A 21,466-nucleotide genomic window follows, 5' to 3' on the forward strand; every position below is an offset into this window, starting at 1 on the left:
TTTATTATTTTAGGCCCAAATATTTTATTTATTTTTGTTATTTTCTTATTTTTAGCTCGAATAATAAAAGTCAGAAAAAAAGCCCGAAATTATCAATCGGCACTTAAAAAAGCCGAAAGAAATTAGGGTTAAAAGTGAATTTAGACGGAAAAGTGGACTGGAACTGACCGTGTCACGGTCAAGCTTGACCGTGTCACGGGAACTCTTCCCGTCTGACGGTGGGACTTCCCGTGACACGGCAGGTCTGCCGTGACACGGGAAGTTCCGTGTCCTTTTCGCGTAAACCCTTAACGCGTTTTCCGTTCCGTTTTCTAAAAATTTCCCGCGACACTCCAAAACTGACCGTGTCACGGGAACTTGTACCGTCTGACGGTACAGTCTAACCGTGTCACGGTACAGTCTGACCGTGTCACGGGATACATTTTTAGGGTTTTTATCATTTTAGGGTTCCGTGTGCTCCCTCAGCACATTTCCCTATAAATACCCCCTCATTTCTGATGAACGGGGGGACCAGAATTCGATTATTCTTATTTTTCTCTCTTTTATGCTATTAACCTAAACACTAGCCTACCCTTTTCACTTCAAAATTCCTTCTTCAAGCACTCAAAGGAGTCCATATTTTACTCGAGGTTCTGTCCTTAAACCAAGGCGTGAAAGGTAGAATCATTTGAGGGTTTGGCCCCAAAATCAACTTTATTTTATTTAATTTAATTTAGTCATTTCTTTATTATTTTCTTGAAGTTACTAACTCGTTTATTATTTTGTAGTTGCAAACAAACAGATTCAAAGTAAGGATCATGCTCTTTTTATTATTATTGTTTTTCTAACGATTTTTTATGTTGTTGGAATTATGATTAAATTGGTTTTTATGTTGATATTGATTCTATTATTTATTTTGATCACCATATTGCATGTTTAAAGGGAATATGTAATTGAAAATCACGCCTAATAAGATAATTTGGACAACCGGTTTAGGTTCCTTTTTAATCTTATTATTAATTGAAGTGATCACCAAATATTTAGAATTATGTGTGCATTAATTTTGAACCAATTTAGTCTAATAATAGTTTGGAGCAAATTGAATATTTTATTGTATGCCTTTGAGATCACAGGAATGCTTTTCAATATAAGAATCGAGTAGAGGCCAATACGGGCGAATGTGACTCCATGACTCACTTCGTACCATCATCCCCGATCCTCCTTTCGTGGTTCCGAACCATATGGAGTTAGTAATCTCATGGATTATGAATGGGGTGTAACCTTCACGGGTCAATCGTTGTTGCCTATCGTTGTCCCTTATCGTGGTTGCCTTTTTATGATCCGTGAACGGTTTACAAGTTCCTTAAAAACTTGTTGGCGACTTCCTACTTTATTTGTCCCTAATCGTATATGTCAATTCCCACTTCCTATGAGTGCCATGCATATTCACAACATGCTTTTAGCGTAGGCGCACTTCGAGCGACGCCTACAAGATGAAAACACAACCACCAGTAGGAATTAGCCCCCTGAATTGGACAGCGTTGGTAGATTATTGGTATTCTGATAAAGCACAAGTAAGAACAATTATTTTCATCATGTTTCTTGGAAGGATTTGTTGGAAATATTCCTTTATTTTAATTATTATTTGAATAAGTTGGAAATGAGGTTAGGGTATGTTGCTAAATCCGAAGTGTATTCTAAGTTTCTTAATAGTTTATGAGTTATGAATGAGTCTAATGACTTTCTCCAAGCCTGAGCAGATAGTGACATCATTTCTAGATAGGATTTTTAGTCCGCTACGTTAATAAGGAATTATTTTTTTACAGTGCTCAGACCATCAGGCTTATGTGGTCGACTATCTAATTTAATTTTTTTAGTGTCATCTTATCTGATGCTTGTTTGTTGTTGACAACATAAGCCTGAGTTTCTGTTTATATGTAAGTGAATTCTTATTCAAGCTTTTAACTTCCTAACAAACTATCTAGAAATTATTCTATAAGTTCAGGGGTTGTTTGGTTTTAGGCTAAGGGTAAGGGAATGGTTGGCAATTTTTATAGGATATTTGTTACGCATGTTATACCTAATTTGTTCTTGCTTACGCTTAATTAATGCAGAGTTTGGAAGAATGTGGAAAAAGGGCACGATCTTTCCTTAATCAGTATCACAGATGTGGCAGCAATAGCTATGCAAATTAACAAGCTGATTATGTACGACTTATATACATATATGTTATTGTTATGTTTTGTCTTCATTCATTGTGCTTCTTGTTGATATTGCTATATCTCTTTAATACCCTTTGCATTTGCATTATCAATTCATAGGAAGACGAACATGGAGAACCAATGAGCTTATTAGCTCTTTGGATTAAATCTCACTCAGGTAAAGATGGAAGCTTTCTCCCTGGCACAGACACTGAAGATTTTGTGGTACAATCTGATGTCATATTTTTTTTAGTTTATAAATTTTATAAAATGATGATGACTAATTGCATAATCCCTATTATTTTGTGTAGGATGATGTAGTAGCTAAGGTTGAGCAGCTTAGGTTGATGTACCCTACGAAGTCACAGACAGAGCTAGAAAATGAAGCTTTTGAGAAAACGATGTATAGCGATGAGATTCCCGATCGTCCTGTGGGTTATGGACAAGGGGTAAACAAGGGTGATATCTACGGAGTGCATGGTGTGTTAAGGAAAGAAGGGTACGGAAAATTCCAAAGAAGAGTTAATTTAATGGATAATGTTAAAGAAGATGTGGCTACTTTGTACAAAAAGAATGAGGTGCTTGAAAAAGAAAATGAAAAGCTCAAAGACTAAGTCCAAGAGAATAATTTTTTGCTGAAATATCTTGTTGGACACTTTTCTCAAATTGTAGGTAAAGTTAGTGAGGGTAACACTGATCCACATATACTAAGACTTGCACAAGAAGTATTGGGTATGACACACCATCAGGTACATCATTTTGTTTCTTAGGTACTGAACTTTTTTACATTATGTTACATATAATTAAATTTTCCCTAATTATAAGAGTAAGTGTGAGGGAATTCATGTTTTGGTAATTTAATTCCTGGTGTTTGTATGTTTGATGGGATCAACAATTGGTACTTTGCCATTATATTTTTTTTATGTCTTATGGGTAAAATCAATTTTGCGTTGTTGGGGTGTGGATTTTGTTGATAATAGGAGATGCCGGCAGTCTTGAATGCTGGTTCATTTGGATGGTTTTCCCCTGTTTCCTCTGTTATTGTTGGGGAACTCAAACTCTCAATTGTTTGTGCTAGTATGAGGGGTTTAATGGCTGCTACTACCTGTCCTTCTGCTACAGTAGCTCTCTTTAGGGCCGAATCTCAGCCACTGGTTTGTATGTGGCTACTAAAACTGAAGGTGGGCTTTGGTGGCTGTCAAGTGGTTCAACTAGTTTTAGGGGGTCTGTGAATATGGTGCCTTTGGTGCAGGACAAGTTCATATGCTACTTAGTCACTTTATCTTATTAAATTAAATGCAGTTAAACTTCGTATTTATACTATATATAATAATTTATTGATTTATATTTCTAATTTTTGTTGTAATTTTCACATATGAAGGTTGGAAGAGGTACGATGAAGGGGCTAAAGCAGAAGGACAATGATAAAATGAGTTAGATTGTGGAGGCAAGTAGACTTGACAGCTAGCCTAATTCGGTTTGGTGCGACGACTCTATGATGTTAATTATTCTTAGTATATATTTGTTTTTATTTGGAGACACTAGTATTAGTAGCAAACAAGGTTTCTAATAGTAATTATGTTGTTAATATTTTGGATCATTTTAGAATGATGTTAAAAATACGTTGGTTTAAATTTTTAATATATGTATTGAAGTTTTTTTTCTATATATATATATATATATATATATATATATATATATATATATATATATATATATATATATATATATATATATATATATATATAATTTTAGGTCTAAATTAGATTGGAAATTTTTTTTTTTTTTTTGTAAAAAGGTACGAATAATCTCGATGCATATCCATGTCGAAAAATGTTAATTTAACTAAAATATGGACATGAAAAAGCGTCTCCACTTTTTTAGATTGTAGACATCAAAAAACGTCGACAACATTGAAAACATGAAAATAAAAATTAAATAAATTAGAAATTGTGGTCACAAAAAAGCGTCGAAAATATCAGATATTGGAGACACAAAAAAGCGTCGACAATATCAGATATTGGAGACACAAAAAAGCGTCGAGAAATTCTTTCATACGACGCGAAATACAGAAAATTTAGACGTTCCGTATAAATATTAGGACGCAAAAAAGCGTCTAGAATCTCGACGCGTTTTTACGTCTTCATAAAATTCTCGACATCAAATTTCTCGACGCTTTTTGAAAGCGTCGAGAAATAAATTCTCGACGCTTTTAAACGTCGAGAAAAGCCTTAATAAGCGTCGAAAAAAGGCGGGATTTCTAGTAGTGAATTTCAAAAGGATAAAAGGGGAAGATTTCCTCTCAATCGTGTCATTGTTGGTCTAAAGTCCCTCAATTTGTCATTGAAACTTTAGCACGACTTTAACAAAGTAAAAGATGAAAATGGCTTTTCGATATTAGAGCCAAAATGGTTCGGTATTCGAGCCGGAAGTCCACAAGATAGAAATACATGTCTCAGGACTGGAGGCATATATATCCAAATTCAGTGAGAGGGAAGAAAGTTAGCAACTCTCTCATCAGTTTTGTCCACCAGATTAGTACACGTGTCTCAGGACTGGGGCACGTGACTACATAGGCGCGACATCGTCTCGTCGTTTCTTTATACACGGGATGAATTCGACACCCTAATTGTCCGATAAGTTAGTAAGCGCACTAACTGCCGTATTTGCTACCATTCAAGAAATGCCTGTTCCTGAAGGTTCGGCGCGCCTGTCGACTCGTGAGCTACGCCTACAGTAATTATCTACCTTTTAGTCCCTAGAGGTAGATCTCGCAAAGCTTGGGCTGAGTAAAATTTTACGCAACACCTACGCTGTACAACTTGCGCCTTACGATACGTCATTTGCATTTTTACGCTGCATGAAAGCGCCTTCCTTTTTGCTTTGGACGTGAAAAAAGAAGAAAACTCGGGCATTTGTAACGTCAGTACAGTAAAATGACAAACCTGTCTATGGGTGCTTTTACGTAAAGCACCACCACGAAACGTCTTAAGGTACTCTTACGAAAAACGTTCAAAACGTATGCTTGGGGAAGGCACAAAGCACGGTGTGCATGCAATATGATACAAAAAACTAACAAAGAAGGAAATAAAATACAAAATGCAAAGGAAATTAAAAATATTTTGATAATTTACGCGCCATTACGTCTAATAACGAGCAAAAACCGTTGAAAAATGATCAAACGGATCAAAATCAAGATTCCGGTCATTTTAGTGACAAGTATCCGCACGCAACTCAGTGGGTCGCGCTGGCCAGGCGCGCGCATCGTTCTGAGTTGCGCTGGTATATCACGAGCAACTGATTCAGTTGGGCGCGGCTCTTAATTCAGCAAAAAGAAATCGCTAAACGCGATTTTCATTTCGCATTCTCTCGCCTCCCTTTTCGCCATTTTCGAACCTTTTTATCTCTGGAAAGCTTGTTTTCTTGCGGTTTTCGAAGCTAAGTGAAGTAGATCTCTCTCTTAATTCATAATTCGTTCATTCTTGGCTGAATTTGGGCGATTTTCAAACCGTTAAACCCAAAATTTTTAATTTGGGGGTTTTTATTTGACTTATTTTCATGAATTTGTTTGTTTGTCATTGTGACATGTTTAATCAATATATTGCAACAAATTTCATGTGAAGTGATAAAGTATTGCTCCCGTATGAGCATGTTAAACATATATGTGTTTTTTTTTCATTCTAATTTTGACTTGTGCTTGAACTTTATTTCCCTCTTGTTTTGCTCACATAGACTATACTTATAAATTTAAATGTAAATTGAAGTGTTTAGAACAACAATTATGCATTAAAATTATAATTGAAAATTTGAACTTTTAAAATAGCATGAATTTGTTCTTGCGACTCATGTTTATTTTTTCATGCGTAAGTTTCAAAATTAGTTTTATCAATGATAAAAACAACCAACGGTTATTATTATTCACTTATAAAACTGTGATCTCAAGATTTGCACAAAACTAGTTAGTTTAGGGAATTCTTGAAGACATCATCGAACTAGAGTAGTTTGGCTATACTTCGGGCTTTTGAGCCCTCATTTTATGTTATCGAATATTGTAGCCCCCAATGTTGGGTGACTTCGATGACTTGTTTGTTTTTAATAATTTGACCCATTCATGTTGCTTGAAATGGGTCTAGAAATACTGTATTTCGTCTTATTATGATAACAACTAGGATCTTGGAAATGATTAAACTAGTGTGTTTAAATCGTTTTTTGACTATTCATAGTTTTAACAAAGAAATTTGCTAAGTCTAGTAATATTTGTCATTCATTAGAACAAGTAAGAGGAAAAATGAAATGTTATTCTAATTTTTTCGTCTATTCTTGCTACTTTTGAATTCTTTCTTTTAAGTTCAAATTTTGTAACTGTTTTGAAGCTTGAGAAAGTAGATGTTATCCTCATCGCAAAATTCCAATGTGTGCAACAATGGAGAATTATTTGAAATGAAGATTCCTTAATTTAGAATTTAGGAGTCTTTTGTTTACATTCTAACTTATGAAATTGTTTGTCTTATGTTAATATAGTGTCTTGATACAATTTTAATGATGAATGATTGAGTACTAAACTTTCGTATGAGCAAGTATGATTTTATTGCTCTACACTAGTCATACTCTCTAATATCTAGATTAAATTGAAGTATTGAAATAAAAATTATGCACTAAGATTAGTTCTTGAAGTTGAACTTGAAAATGGCTCGAATATGTAACTTGTTTCATGGCCAAGTTCAGTTGCAAACTTAGTTTTCAAAGGAACAAAATGATTATTAAATCATTGTGATGCATTTGAAAATTATGAGGCTCGAGATCTACAACTATTTAGGCGATTCTCAAAGGTTGCTCGAATGGCATGAATATCTCGTTTTGTTTCTTTGTGGATATTGGAGCCCCCATGTGTCGGGTTATGCGCATTCTTGCTATTTCTCGAGTCTTGGAGCTCCCAATTTTGGGTGGTTCTAATGACCTGCTATTGTTTAGGCCATTCATATAATCATGATATTGAGATGGACCTGTGTGTATGTCCTATTTTTGTTTTGAGATATTTAGGATAATGACATGGCTTTCACATTTTAGTTAAAGTCATGTTCAAGAAAGCTAGTTAGTTCTTTGCTTGTTTATAAATTAAAACAATTGTGTTTAAGGTTAATAATATCATACCTAATGTCTAAATGTTTGTAAAGATCATTGTGGTGATTTTATCCTCAAAGTTTATTTAGAACATCAAATATTTTCTTTGTTCTTATCAATCATTGATTTTGGTCTTGCAGGTTGTTTGTTTACCATCCCTTAGCCAATATTCGAAGGAGAAGTTCGAGTCTAGAAGAAGTCAAATCTTAATTCATTCATTTTGGAAAAATACATGTATTATCCAAACATTTATAGAGAATCCAAACATTATTTATTTGAGAAAACAAAAATTCATAAAGGAAATTTTGAATACTATTTTTTATTAGAAACATGTTGTTTCGAACTAGAATTCAAAATTGGAAAAGGGATCCAATAATTATAGTATTTTCAAAACTGAACCCAAAATGGAAAGAAAAGTCTAGCTCGTAATTTAGTTTGACATTTTTGTCCAAGATTGATGAAGATAAGTTGTAATTTGCAACTTATTTCAACAAAGATATGAAAATATGAGCAAACTTTCGTATATCTGATTTTGTTTATATTTTTCTACTTGTCATCATTGTCATATTTTTCTAATTAAAAGTGAAGTTCTTTCAATTAAATAAGTACCATAGTTTGAAAATGAATGTTTATCAAACTTAGGTTTGGTGATGTGTGAGAATAATTTATTTAAAGCCCCAAGACTTGTGTTTTTCATTTGTGGAATATTGCATATGTTTATCACAAATTGTTTGATCAAGTACATAATTAATTATCTTGGTCAAATAATAGGAAGTGGTATTCTTCCCTTTGTCATTTAAAGTTATTATGATGGTTCGTAATAAGCTTTGCATGACATTGATTTTGCAGCATAAATAGCGTGTTCAAATCTGTAAATAGAGAGAAGTGGGGATGTCTTGGCTTTTTTAAGCCCCCAATTTGAGGCAAAGAGCGAAAAAATTATACTATTTTCGAGTATTTTAGTTGCCAAATGGGAGGGATCATCCCGACTTACCCCCTAAAAAGAAATGAACAAAAAAAGACGAATTTGTATAAAAAGAAAAGGGAATCAAACTTTCCCATAGAAGAACAAAGAAAGAAAATTAGACATGTTTTCGAAAAGCAAGGATTATTGACTTAATATTTGAATCATCGTGATGACTTGGCAGTGAGGTATACGTGTGATAGTGATAACGATCATTTTTTTTATGCAGAGATCATATTCAATCAATGTTCCTCGCTTAGAGAAGATGGAGATATCCCACACAGGCGGACGTATAAGTGAGAAGACCAATTCTCAAGAGTTGTTAAAGACATCTAGAGTTGACGTCGAGGCTGTCGATATATTAAATCAATTTATTGTATTAACTCTTTTTCTTTCTAGGTAATGTATATAGAACTTGAATAAATATCCCTATTATTAAAATAAAATAAGATGATTGTTGTTTAGAGTGATAGTCATCTCATTTTTCTTTGGCAAAGGATATGGAAAACATCGAATTTAGTTTGATTCGATTGCTTTACTAACATGATATAATCAAGCCAATGGCTATCAAATCGTCCAAATCATTTGAAATTTTTTTTATATGATCTTGTAATCATAACTCAACACTTCATCCATTTTATATATGGGCATGATGATTTTGGTACATGGTTATGGTCTACCTCAAGGAGGGCCTTTCCAAGGTTGTAACGTGGCTAGGCTTGGGGTTATGAAGAATGGATAGGCTCAAGTACACTCCCAAAATTCCTTACTTTTGATGCTTCTTCTTAAATTAAAACCTTTCGGCTTTGTGTGGCAACGTCCTACATTAGGTGCCTTTTCCTTGTCCTCTCTCTTTTTTTTTTCTTTCTCTCATTTTTTTTTTCGACAAGTTTTGTTTTGGCTTTACAATGATTTTTTTTCTTTTTTCTTTTACATTTGATCTTTCCTTTTGGGTTCAGACTAACTTTGTGTCCCCCTCTTATGTTTCGTTCCCCCAACTTCCTATTTGCATCTTTGCACCATTCCCATCCCAAGGTATTGAATAATGTAGGTTTAATAACTAAGGCTCAATTGACGAGGCTCAAAAAGGCTGCCAAAAAGATGGATTTTCTCTAAGGTTAAGAACATGGGATTATATTTATGGAGTTTCAAGTTGCCTCATGTGTTGGTGAAATCATCATATCCTTTCTTTGTGGGCCAAAGATGGGCCTCTTTCGTTCGATAAATCTAGTAAGCCAAAGCTTATCAAGATTCTTAAAGTGTTGAGTATGTATGCCTTTTGATATTGCCTGTTTGTATGTATACGTTATATTTAATTCAAGTCAATAACAATAAAGAGATTGAAAAGATAACAAGATAAACGTACTTGAATATATATTTTTTTATTCATTAATTAATGAGAGTACAAAATAAGTAGATTCGACAGCATGAATCTCTTAGTCTATCATAAAAAACAAAGGAAAGAAACAAAACAAGACCCAGGGTGCTACATCTTGAATTGTTGACAACTTCTTGAGATTGCGTCTTTGAGCTTTGTCCGTTTCTGACGTAGGTGAAATCCTCTCTAAAAATCAAGTCCATTTGTATGATTCATGGTTTCATTTATCAAGTCCCTTTTAATTAATGTTCCCACAGTATAGACTTTTTGAAATGTGTCTATACCAAGGTATTGTAAATGGCACTTGTATGGTGGAGACATATTGTCGATGAACTTTGGGACAAGTTCATGATCCGGAGGTATTTGTGGAATAAGAGAAACCTTTGATCGCCACCTGGAAAAGAAGTCAGTGAAGCCTTCTTCTTCCCCTTGCTTAAGCAATTCGAGATAGCGCAAGGTAGTTGTGAGCTCGATGTTATCTCCATATTGGGTTAAAAATGCTTTTACAACGTCACTCCAAGTGGAAGTTTGTTTTGCATTGAGGTTATAAAACCATGATCTAGTAGTTGGGTCAAATGAAAGAGGAAAAGTACATGCATATAGGCTTGGATCAACCCCTTTAAATGTCATATTTCCAATAAAGCTCATTAAGTGAGTTCTAGGATTGTCTGTAACCTTAAAGGTTAGCAAATCCGTAGTCAAGAACTTTTCTGGGAGAGTCTTGCCACTAGGTTGTGGTGCAAGATCATAATTGAATTACTTATTCCCTGAGTTAGCTCGAAGGACAAGTTTCTCCAAGGCCTCTACTCTTTCAGCTCTTGCTTTTTCTTGCAGAATGTTTTCTTTTTCTTTTTCTGCTTTTATTTTAGCCTTTTCTACTTTTTTATGAGCCTTCATTTGGGCTTCTTCTTCTCGTAGGGCCCTTAGGTTTTGGAGTTCCTCTCTATGTTTTTCCAATGCTGCTTTGTCACCCATGATTGGACTAGTATGCGAATGTGGAAGATGATCTAGTAATGTGTATCACGAGAAACTGAGCGCGTTCACTTAAACCTTTTCTGCCAAGCATTCAAACAATGAACCAAAGTCAAAATGATTATTTTATTTCCTTATTTTTAATCCTTGTAATACAAATTCACTTTAAGCAAGTTTGTTGATAAAGAATGTCAAAGAATTCACGAACAATCATTAATGGAATGTAATGATTTGTGTTGACTTCAACAAGGTAATCATCTAAGGATTTTACTTCAAATGAATTGTTTTCGAAAAAGTTAGAAGAGAAAGAGAACAAAGTTGGATTGAAAGTGCGCATCAAATTTTTAGAAATATTAATCGACCCGAACACACTCCTTAAAATGATCAAATATACTATAGGATTTGTTGATCATTTAGATTACAATAGAGATCAATATCGTTTTTTTTTTTTAATTATGATTCTCATATTGCTTTCTTTAAAGGATAGTATATTATGTTTTGTTTAAAAAGAATGATGGCCTCCAAATGTAAAATCCAAGAAATAATTAAATCATTTTCTCGGTTTTATCATTCATTATCTTCTTTCTTTTTTTTTGAGGATAATATATATTGTTTTTGTGTCATACTCTCTTTTTTTAAGAACGACATTTCCTTTTTTTTCGTTCTATTTTTCTCTCTTTTTTTTTTTGTGTGTGAGGCAATCATCCCAAGTAAAGTTCTCGGGATTTTCTTTTTAAACCATAGAAGAGGTAAATAAATTATACTCTTAAATCAAGGTTGACCAATTACAACTAAAAAAATGATGAACACGAAAATAGGCATGTTTAAGAATAAACATATTGATGACGTCCTATTAAGAGATGCGAACTTCTAATGACGAACCTCATAAGAAGTAATGTCATTAGCTTGATTATAAAGTACATAAACGAATCATCATAATAAAAAATAGTATCGCGCACAATTTTTCGTCTTTACGGTTTTTTTTTTTTTTTTTTTTTTTTTTTTTTTTTTTTTTTTTGCAAACAAGTAAAAAGAATGATAAATTTTTTTTTTGATTTTTTGATTTTTTTTGCAAAAACGCAAAAAGAACGATAAAAAAAACATGTTTTTCGAAAAAAAGACGATCATAGTAAAAGTTAGACAACGTTGTTATCCAAAGAGATATTTTTAACACCTATTTAACGATTAACCTTGAAGCAGTAGTATCGTTTTCTCCGTATGATATTGCTCGTAACGAGTGAAAGTCAACGTTGAACAGTGGACGCGCGCAAGAAACAGTGTCGCGCGGAGGTGCCGCGCGCAACTTATGAACTTGCGTTAGGAGGGCGCGCACAACTTTGACAGTTGCGCGAGCCACCTGGTTAGTTCGATAAATTTTTTTTAATTTTTTTTTACGAAAACGCAAAAGGAACATTTTTTTTGTTGCGAAAACGCAAAAAGAACGATATTATATATATATTTTTTATTTTTTTTTTTGTCGAACCATAATTTTTGCGAATTTTTTTTAAAAATATATCTGTAGGTAACAAGTTGGAATTAGTTAGATTAAACATGAAGCACATATTCATGTAGTAACATAAGCACATAGAAGAAATCGTCAAAGCATACAATGCCATTCTAAGGTCAAGGCTTAGGTGTCCAAGGGTACCATATCTTAAGAAACGATGCACAAATCAATCACTCAACGTGTTGACTCATGACATCGCCCTCTCAACATTTTGTTGACGATATGGGTGGGATGATTGTTATTGATTTCGGGATAGAAGCCTAGTGTTGGCAACCCCTAGTCAATGAGCCAATCCCCAATGGTTAAACTCTTCTATGATTATGCATGATGCAATGTTGCTTGTTCGGTTTTTACTTTTGTGAAAAAGGAAGATATTATGCGTTCGAGTCTCGCTCTCTAACTAGAGATTATCCAAGATAGTTCTCGTTACAATCCATAGGCAACCTAGTGTTGGAAACCTTGAACCATAACTACGAACTAATCTTGTAACCTCTAAGTCCCCAATGGAGTCGCCACTGTAAGGAGGGTGATCCCATGGTAGGGGGTCCTTCCTTAAATACCTATGGCAATTTAAAAGCCTAGGACTTTACACTTGTTAGGGTGCATTAGGATTTGAATTCCTGACTGTTTGGGAGACCTTTAATTAGAAACGATACTCTCATCACGCTTTTTCGTAAGAAACAAGTAGGAGTCGCTAATGAGTTTTAGGAAAACTCATAAACCTCGTTCATGTCTTTCTTCCATGTGGGGTTCAAGAAATAATTAGCACGAATCATAAGTTTACCCATGCCCAAATTGGTCTACATAAACCAGAAATGAATTCAGGAGTGAGGGTACTAAAATAACGTTCCCTTTAGGGAGGAATCGCTTTTCTAGCCCTAGTACGACCTCTACTAGCTCTTCCTTTTTCACAATTTCATTACCAAAAAATATATGTAACGTGATACCTAAAGACTAAGTTAGTTGATTTTATTTACAAGCACTTAATCACGTAGGAATTACATTGCAAAATTTGTTATTCTTATTTAATAATATACGTAAAAGAACAATAAATAAATAAGATTCGCCTTGTCTTATGTGATAAAATAACAATTAATTATTCAAATTCTAGTCTTGATTAACGAAAGAATACTATGTGAATTAATTAATTAATAGTATGATTAAAGTGATCAAACAACACTAATTAATCAATAAAACTTATTTAAACAATAAAAGAAAAGTGATTTATCTAAGTGCTCAGGAAACTAACCGTTCTTCTTTTATTTTAAATCTTCGTTTAATGTGTTTATGGACTTTATTTCTTCTTTGTACCTCCAAGGACTTTAATAGATTCAATTAGGGTTTAAAATTATTTGGGAAGAGAGAAGAAAAAGTAGTATGATAGTAAGAGAAGTTGAGAGATTAGGGTTTTGAGAATACTAGGGGTTTAATTCTGATTTTTTCGGTCCCCGTAATGCTGAACAAAGACCCCTATTTATAGGCGTAGGGATCTAGGTTTAGGGTTTTAGAGCCGCACCTTAAGGTGGCGCACACAACTCTCAGAGTCGCACTGGTGTGCTGCGCGCATCTCAATGAGTCGCGCGCGCACAACAGATTGAGTTGTGCTGGTTTGCGGTTTGTCTTATACGAAAACGCGTTTTTAATACTTCCATAACTTTTAATTGCGGAGTCGGATTAAGGCGTATGAGGTATCATTGGAAAGCTCTGAATGTGTAATTTTAAATTCTGTTAAAATTAGGTCAAAATATGTTATACATCAAAAGTTATGGCCGTTGGATTTCAAGGGTGTCGGTTTTAGGGCCCGGTTTAGTGTTTTGATCATAACTTCTTCGTTTTGGCTCGGAATTGGGCTTATAATATACCTTTGGAAAGCTCTAAGGGATATCCATCTGTAAAGGCCTTGCACAGGAATTTGATGGTTAGTGTATCTTTTTGGCTCAGTTTTCAACAATGTAGGTTCCATTGGATCCAATCATTGCATTTGACGCATTTGGGTCCGTTATTAATCAAGTTTAATTATGTATGAACATGTTTTAGGCCTAATTAGTAATCGGACAAGGATATAAGATAACTTGGTCTCAAATATGGGATTTAACTTACTTCATAATGCTTTTCATAGTCCATAAACATTTCAACTTTGATCTAACATGAAGAACGAATTTTTGTAACATCATCGCACTTCCTTTTGGGACAAGAACCCAAAAGTAGGTGTCTACATCATTCATAGCACATAGAGTTTTCAATGTATTGATTAGATAACATTAATGAGTTTGAATTAAATTAATTTCAACTCGGCTACATAATCTATATTCTAGACCCAATTGATAGGTAAATGCGTCTACCGATCATTATTCATACAAATTCGTTGTGAAATCTAATTAACAATCCTAATTGAGTCTATTAACAATAAAATATTAATGAGTTTGACTTTAAATTATTTTAAATAGGCATTGTACGTTTGGTAACAAGAATTTGAAAGTCGAATAATTTGGTAATGTAATTGATAATCCAAATAACAACCCTAATTGACTCTAATTGAGTCTGACTGCAAAGTCAACTCCTATTAACAATCCTAATTGTTAGACGAAAGTAAAATCTAAATATAATTATTATTTGATCAATTGAATTTATTGTTATTACAATCAATTAAAAAGTGATCCAATTAATGTTCCTAGCTTTGCTAAAATTGAAATTCCAATCAATATTATTATTAGTAATTAATGATCCATAATTTTACAAACCTCAATCTATTTGATAATGCAATTAACAATCGTAAGCCGAAAACGTGAAATCCAACTAACGGCCCAACTCTTATTAACAACCCTAATTGGTAGATGAATGCAAATGAATCTAAATATAATTGCTATTGGATCAAATGAATCAATTGTTATAACAATCAATTGAAAAGTCAAATCCAATTAGCGTTGCTAATTAATTTAATTCATGGGATTTGGATATTAAGGGATTGGATTTGTGGGAGCAACACATGCATCATCATCAAGGAAAAATCATCACAACAAAAAGATCAAGAATGAGAGAAATAGGCATTCTAATCAAACACTATCAAAGATAAATCAAGATAGAGACTATCATACAAAGAGGCAAAAGAAAACAAGGCAAGCTCAACAACAAATTGGCAATAGAGACAAACCCCTAAGAAAAGTAAAGTTCCCCCAAGCTAATCATAAATACATCTCAACATCCCATCAATTCAAAGCAAGGACATATAATATAAGGGATGGAGGCAAACGACACAAAAATGAGGGAACTAGCTACCACTATCACTCGGTCCGGCGCCATCATGGTCATCCTTATCATAGGAAAACCCGGATAGGGGACCATAAGAATCCCATCCCTCGGTGTAAACGGGTGGCCAAACATAGTGCCCCCTAAAGTTATCTTGCTGCCAAGGGGAAAGGGGAGTAACCCCTACAGTCGCTCCCACCGGGAACACGGTAATCATAGTCACCGTGCTCATCGGGGAATGAGCGAGTCTCGGTATTGGACCCCGGGGGTCCTTACCAATATGGGTAAATAGGTATGCCATCACCTCCAAAAGATGGTATAGGGCCATGTTGGGGTGGAAAGTATGGGTAGTTAACCAGGGGAGTGATGTCTCCCCGGTTAACACCCGCATCATACAATTGTTGTTGTTGGAGAAACATACCTTGTCGCATATCCGAAATTCCCCTCATTTAAATGTAGAGGGCCTCAAAATCTTTATTGTACATACCCTTTATTTGATCACTAAGGGCATCCAAGTCGGAGCTCGCATATTGGTGTTGTTGTTCTTGATGTTGTTGTTGTTACGGAATTTGTTGTTATTGATGTTGCTCTTCTTCTTCTTCTTCTTCTTCTTCTTCATCACCATCACCCATCTCTTCATCATAATCATATTAGGGAGGGCGGTGACTCAAGGGGACATGCCAAATATTCGCCACATTCTCGCGGTGGAGAGAAGTCAAGGAGGGGTTAGGGAGATAACACCAATGCTTGTTATCCCTAAGCTAATCGAACACCTCTTCATCATTATTTTTAGCCAAAAACTGAATTTGGTTTAATTGCTTGATGTCGAGGTTGAGAGAATCAACATCTCTCACCAGAGTACAAGATGGAAAATAGTGATTGAGCTCAAGGTTGGTCACGAGCGTTGTGACCATACTGTCACATGGAATCTCGCCGGATTCCCTATCTTGCAAATCTTGGCAATACCTCACAAATGCGTACCCTAAATTTAAGAGACCTTGGTATTCTGCACGAGTAACCAACCAAAAACTCTGATGCTCTAACTGGATCATTTTGCCCAACTCATGCTTCGGGAAAACCGAGTACCCCAAAAGTCGAGGGAGAACTCGAAGACATGGTTGGAGCACCTTATTAATCTTAGCATACCGGGTCTCAAAGTCATAACCCCCGGAAATGACATCCCACCATGACTTTTGATCATACTCATTGTTGAAAAAGAGCTCGGGATCCAAAATATCCGAATTCAAATCAAAATCAAGATCAAGAGCCGTATTGAACTATCCAAGAGAATGATCAAAATAGTTGTTGAAGAGTTGAAATTGAACCCAGTAGTTTCTTCCCTCAATGACAACAAGATCCACCGTAGCCAAAAACTCCAAAGTAGTTTATACATAAGTACGGAAGCTACGACTCACAAATGTCCCCATGCGGAGTTTGTTAAGCAATTCCCTTGATCCTCATTAATTCCCAACTTTATCACATCCGGTTAGAAGTAATCGAGAGGGTTTAAAGGAACAGTTATCTCTTAGTTTGGCGAATCTTGCTTTTTGGATTGGGTCGGTGATTTGTATTTGGGAATAGGGGTAGGTTGGCGAGTTTGTAAGGTAGAGGGAGTAGGAGTGGGTGCTTCAATGGTTACATTGGTCTTGCGTTTCTTGAGAAGGTTCTTTATGTGTTTAGACATGGTGATCTTCCGAAGATATTAACTCAAAAATCCGATCACACAACACCACAAACAACACCAACCAACACTTCAGGATGCCACAACCACACTCCTTTACCAATACCGCCAATCAACAACTTACTACCAAAATCAAACAATCTCAATTTTTCCCAATCACCTAACAATTCAAATCAACAATTGCTTCCAAATCAATCACCAATGACAATAAGACCAAAACCAATCCTCATCAAACCAATATCATACTACCAAACTACCAAAAATCCAACTTCACCAATTCTCAAATAATATCCAAAAATAAGCTACAAAATCAATAAACAAACAACACAAATAATCATCCAAATTTCAACATCAATCATCAAAATCATCAAAATTTATACTACTACTATTCATTACCAAGAACAATCTATAATTTGAAAATATATGGTATAAAAATGCAATTAAGAGTAAGAGAAGATGATTATGCCATACAAGAAGCAAGACTGAACAAGTTTTAGCCACGAATTCTCTCAAAATCGAAAAACCCCAAATTGCTTCAACATTGGATGAGAGAGATTGGAGATTGAAATGGATGAAAGTAGTGTGATTTTTGTTGAATATGATGATTTTTTAGAAGGACTTTTATGATTTTTTAAAGAATTTGGAAGATTTGATGATGAATTTTGATGAGAGTATGGTTAGGGTTGTGTGGTTTGTGCTTTTTTAGTGAGGTGGATGCGTTCGAAATGATAGAGAAGAAGGAGAAATCAGAAAAGAAAGAAAAAAGAAGAAGAAAAAGGGTAATAACACATGGGTTCACGGCTGCGTGGCCTGGCAGGGTGCCCACACCAGTGCCGCGCGAGCCCGCGCCACTCGGCATTCAATTTTCTTGCTTCTTTGGTGCACTTACCTGTGGGCTCTTCGCTCAATATCATCCCGAGGCTATTGAACCCACCAAGTATGGCAGTTTCTAAACATGTTGATAGTGGGTTCAACAACCCAAAATAATGATGGCACCGCAATGAACCCACCAACTTTAAACTTTCTTCAAATTTTAGCATAATTTTCCCAATCTTACCTCACTAACATTTCTTACCCTTTTACCTCAAAATTCGATAATATTGAATATAATCACATCAAAAACCGCAAAACACCTTCCCATTGCTCATGCTCATTTGAATTAATCCATCTCCATGAATTCACCCTATAAATCCAAAAGAAAAACTAGTGAAAGAAAGGAAAATAAAAGAAAGAAATTTAAGAAAATAGAAATTAAACGAAAAGGTTAGAAATCTATGGGTTTCCTTCTGGGAAGCGCTTGCTTATGGTCCTAAGCTCCACCCTTCCTCCAAATCATGGAGGGTCAAAGGACACCACCTTATTCAATGTGGCTGAAGGTACAAATTTCTCTTCAATTTTTAGCAACTACTCATTGTTGCTTGATGAAACTTCATTTGCTTGTACTTCAAACACAACTTTCTCATGCTTCAACTTCAATCTCATTCTCTTCTTCTGAGAAGCTCTTGCCTTCTTCTTTGCCTTGTTCCCTCTTTTAGACGGTTAACACCATCCACTTCCATGGAATCATCCTCCTCCTCTTGAGGGCAAAGCTCAAACCAATACGGAATGTCAATTACCTCTTCGTCCATAGCCTTTGAAAGCTCCTTTTTCTCTTCACTAACTTTAATGCAATCAAAACTCACAAGCACATCATCAAAAATCTCAAGAACACCGTTAGTTGAATAATTAATCACAAACATTATCAAATGAACGAAGGGAATTATCACTCATGATTCCTTTCACATAAGACAAGGATTCATGCATCGGTTTTATTTCAAAACTTTCTTTTCCATTACCAACTCTGAAAGTGATACGGCCTCCCTTAACATCTATGAAAGATCCCGAGGTAGCTAAGAACGGTCTCCCTAGAATAATAGGAATGTGGTAATCTTCTACAATTTCAAGCACAATAAAATCTACGGAACTTGTTAAACTACCTATCTTAAGGGGAACATCCTCAACTCTTCCTTTTGGGAACTTAATGGATCAATTGGCCAATTGCAAGGTCATGTTTGTACGAAGAATTTCTCCTATCTTAAGCTTCTTAAACACCGAGTAAGACATAATGCTAACACTAGCACCTAGGTCACACAATGCATTTTCAAACAACTTACTCTTTATTTTGCAAGGAATGGAGAAATTACCCGGATCTTTCATCTTCTTTGGTAGGTCATTGTTAATCAAATCACTACAACACTCACCAAGCTCTACCAAATCTGTCTCATTGCACTCTCGCTTGCCACTCAAGATATCCTTAAGGAATTTGAAATATCAAGGCATTTGGGTCATGGCTTCGGTGAGAGGGAAAAAAGATGCACCTCCTTCAACATGTCAAGGAACCTCCCAAATTGTTCATCTAATTTGTTTCTCATAAACTTTAGGGGATACAGAAGGTCAGGTTTTCTCACCTCCTCTTGCACTATCTTAACACCTATCTTTTTCTCATGGGCTTCCTCTTTGCTCACACTCTTTGACACATCATTCTCTTTTTCCTCATTTGAATCATTCTTCTTCTCATACTCCTCACTATTCCTAGAAAATCTCTCTTTAAGCACTTTTCCACTCCTTGTGGTGATACAATAAACGGGTTTCATAGGATAAACTCCTTGATGAGAAGGTAATGAAGAAGGTCTAGCATAATCTTTCAAGGTGTTGGCTAGTTGAGTGATTTGGGTTTCAAGCATCTTGTTGTGTGTCATCATATCATTAAACTTCTTATCACTCACCGACATGTAAGTGTTCAAAATCTTGGTTTGGTTCTCGATGATCTCCTCTAAGGTAGTCTTGGTAGATGGGGGTCGAGCATAAGAATTAACACCATTGCCTTGAGATCTTGTAGCAAATCCGGGTGGGGGTCCCCTTTGGTTGTTGTTTTGAAATTTTCCCCTATTTTGATTGTTCATTACTACAAAAATGGCTTTAGAAAACGGTTAGAATAAGCTTTATAGAACGCCTTAGAACTGTTCTTCTTCTAAGCGATGTGTAAAGTATATAGATCGCCTTAAAGAGGTGTTCTATATGTTGAACAATATAGTACGGTTCTTTGTCATAATTGTTCTCTTTTCCCTTCTTGGATTCAGAAAATAATGAAGGAAAAGAGAACGGTTAGAGTACTTAACCGTTCTATGTAATCCTTACAAAATAGAACTGCTACCTAAGACAACAGTTCTATAATTCTTGTTTTTTTTTTAAAAAAAAAAAAAAGCAAAAATTGCTAGCTTATAGTAGCTTATACATCTTCCTGTATTCCTATATTTCCAACTGTATTTTTCTTGTATATGCTTGTATTTATATAATATCCAGCAAAAAAAAATTTATGCATTTCTTATGTATAAATACTACCGAATTATAAAAGACGAAGAACATATATTAAAAGCACTACCAAATTAAATGGTTTTAATTAAATAATAAATCAAAAAGTATTTAATAAAATATAATGTTTTCATTGCTACTAACAAACTAACATGTTTGCTGCCATGTATCTTGAAATGGTAATACAATTAAAAGCAAAAAAAAAAAGTTAAGAAAACAAAATGCACATGCAATGATGCAAACTAAGAAATTAAACCCAGAAAAATAATTTCATTAATTTGTAATATACAAAGTATTGTACTTAACAAAATTTTTGCTTAACCTTGATAAAAGCCCTGATTATTGATCTAACATAATCTAATCTTGCGCTTGAGTAACCTCGAAAAATTATACTTCGTATATCAAAGGCCGAATTTTTGTTCTTTGCTTTCTTCATATAGCTTTGAAGACTATTTTTCTGAAGCTAAGCAACCAAAATTTGTATTCTTCATTGAAACCCAAGTTATGTGAGCCGCCTATATTTTATAAGCATGGTTAATCCAACAATAAAATTAGCAATCACGACTTTACTAACAAACAATAAATTCTTATACCACACATTTAAACAGAAAATCCAATTCAACAACACAACACAATGTTACAAGGTACGTGGTTCAATTCGAAACGTTGTACGGAAACACATACGTGAAACTTTACTCTTAGTGAATCCAGAACGATTGGGTACGAAATAAATAATTAATATTATATTTTTAAGTAAATTTTTATTAACCAATAAGGGATAAGAACAAAATCTATTTTAAGATATTATTTGTTAAATTTTTTTATTTTATAATTATTAATTATGTTTAAGGCTTTTTGGTCCAATTGACAGCCTCCAGTGATCCAAACCCATAAATTCGAATTTCACTAAAAAAAAATATATTAAAGTACACTACACATCTGTATAACACGGAGTAATAAATTAAAGGTAAGATAAGAGGTCTAGAAAAGTACACGTGGGGTTGTTTAAGCCCAGCCATTATCCCCAGTTACCCTAAAGAAGATTTTTTAATAAAAAAAACGCTGC

At 34.7% G+C, this 21,466-nt stretch overlaps 1 protein-coding gene across 1 annotated transcript; it reads left to right on the top strand.

Moving 5' to 3' along the window:
• The first annotated feature begins 1,470 nt into the window (after nucleotides 1-1,470).
• Nucleotides 1,471-3,846, top strand: LOC145585704 (uncharacterized). Its single transcript, XM_081642417.1, has 5 exons — nucleotides 1,471-1,553; nucleotides 2,104-2,186; nucleotides 2,301-2,405; nucleotides 2,492-2,929; nucleotides 3,562-3,846. Exons 3-4 carry the CDS (start codon nucleotides 2,322-2,324, stop codon nucleotides 2,792-2,794), a joined length of 387 nt encoding a protein of 128 aa, XP_081498543.1. The 5' UTR covers nucleotides 1,471-1,553; nucleotides 2,104-2,186; nucleotides 2,301-2,321; the 3' UTR covers nucleotides 2,795-2,929; nucleotides 3,562-3,846.
• The last annotated feature ends 17,620 nt before the right edge of the window (nucleotides 3,847-21,466 follow it).

Source organism: Chenopodium album, chromosome 2, assembly GCF_948465745.1.
Source record: "Chenopodium album chromosome 2, dcCheAlbu1.1, whole genome shotgun sequence".
Lineage (NCBI taxonomy): Eukaryota > Viridiplantae > Streptophyta > Magnoliopsida > Caryophyllales > Amaranthaceae > Chenopodium > Chenopodium album.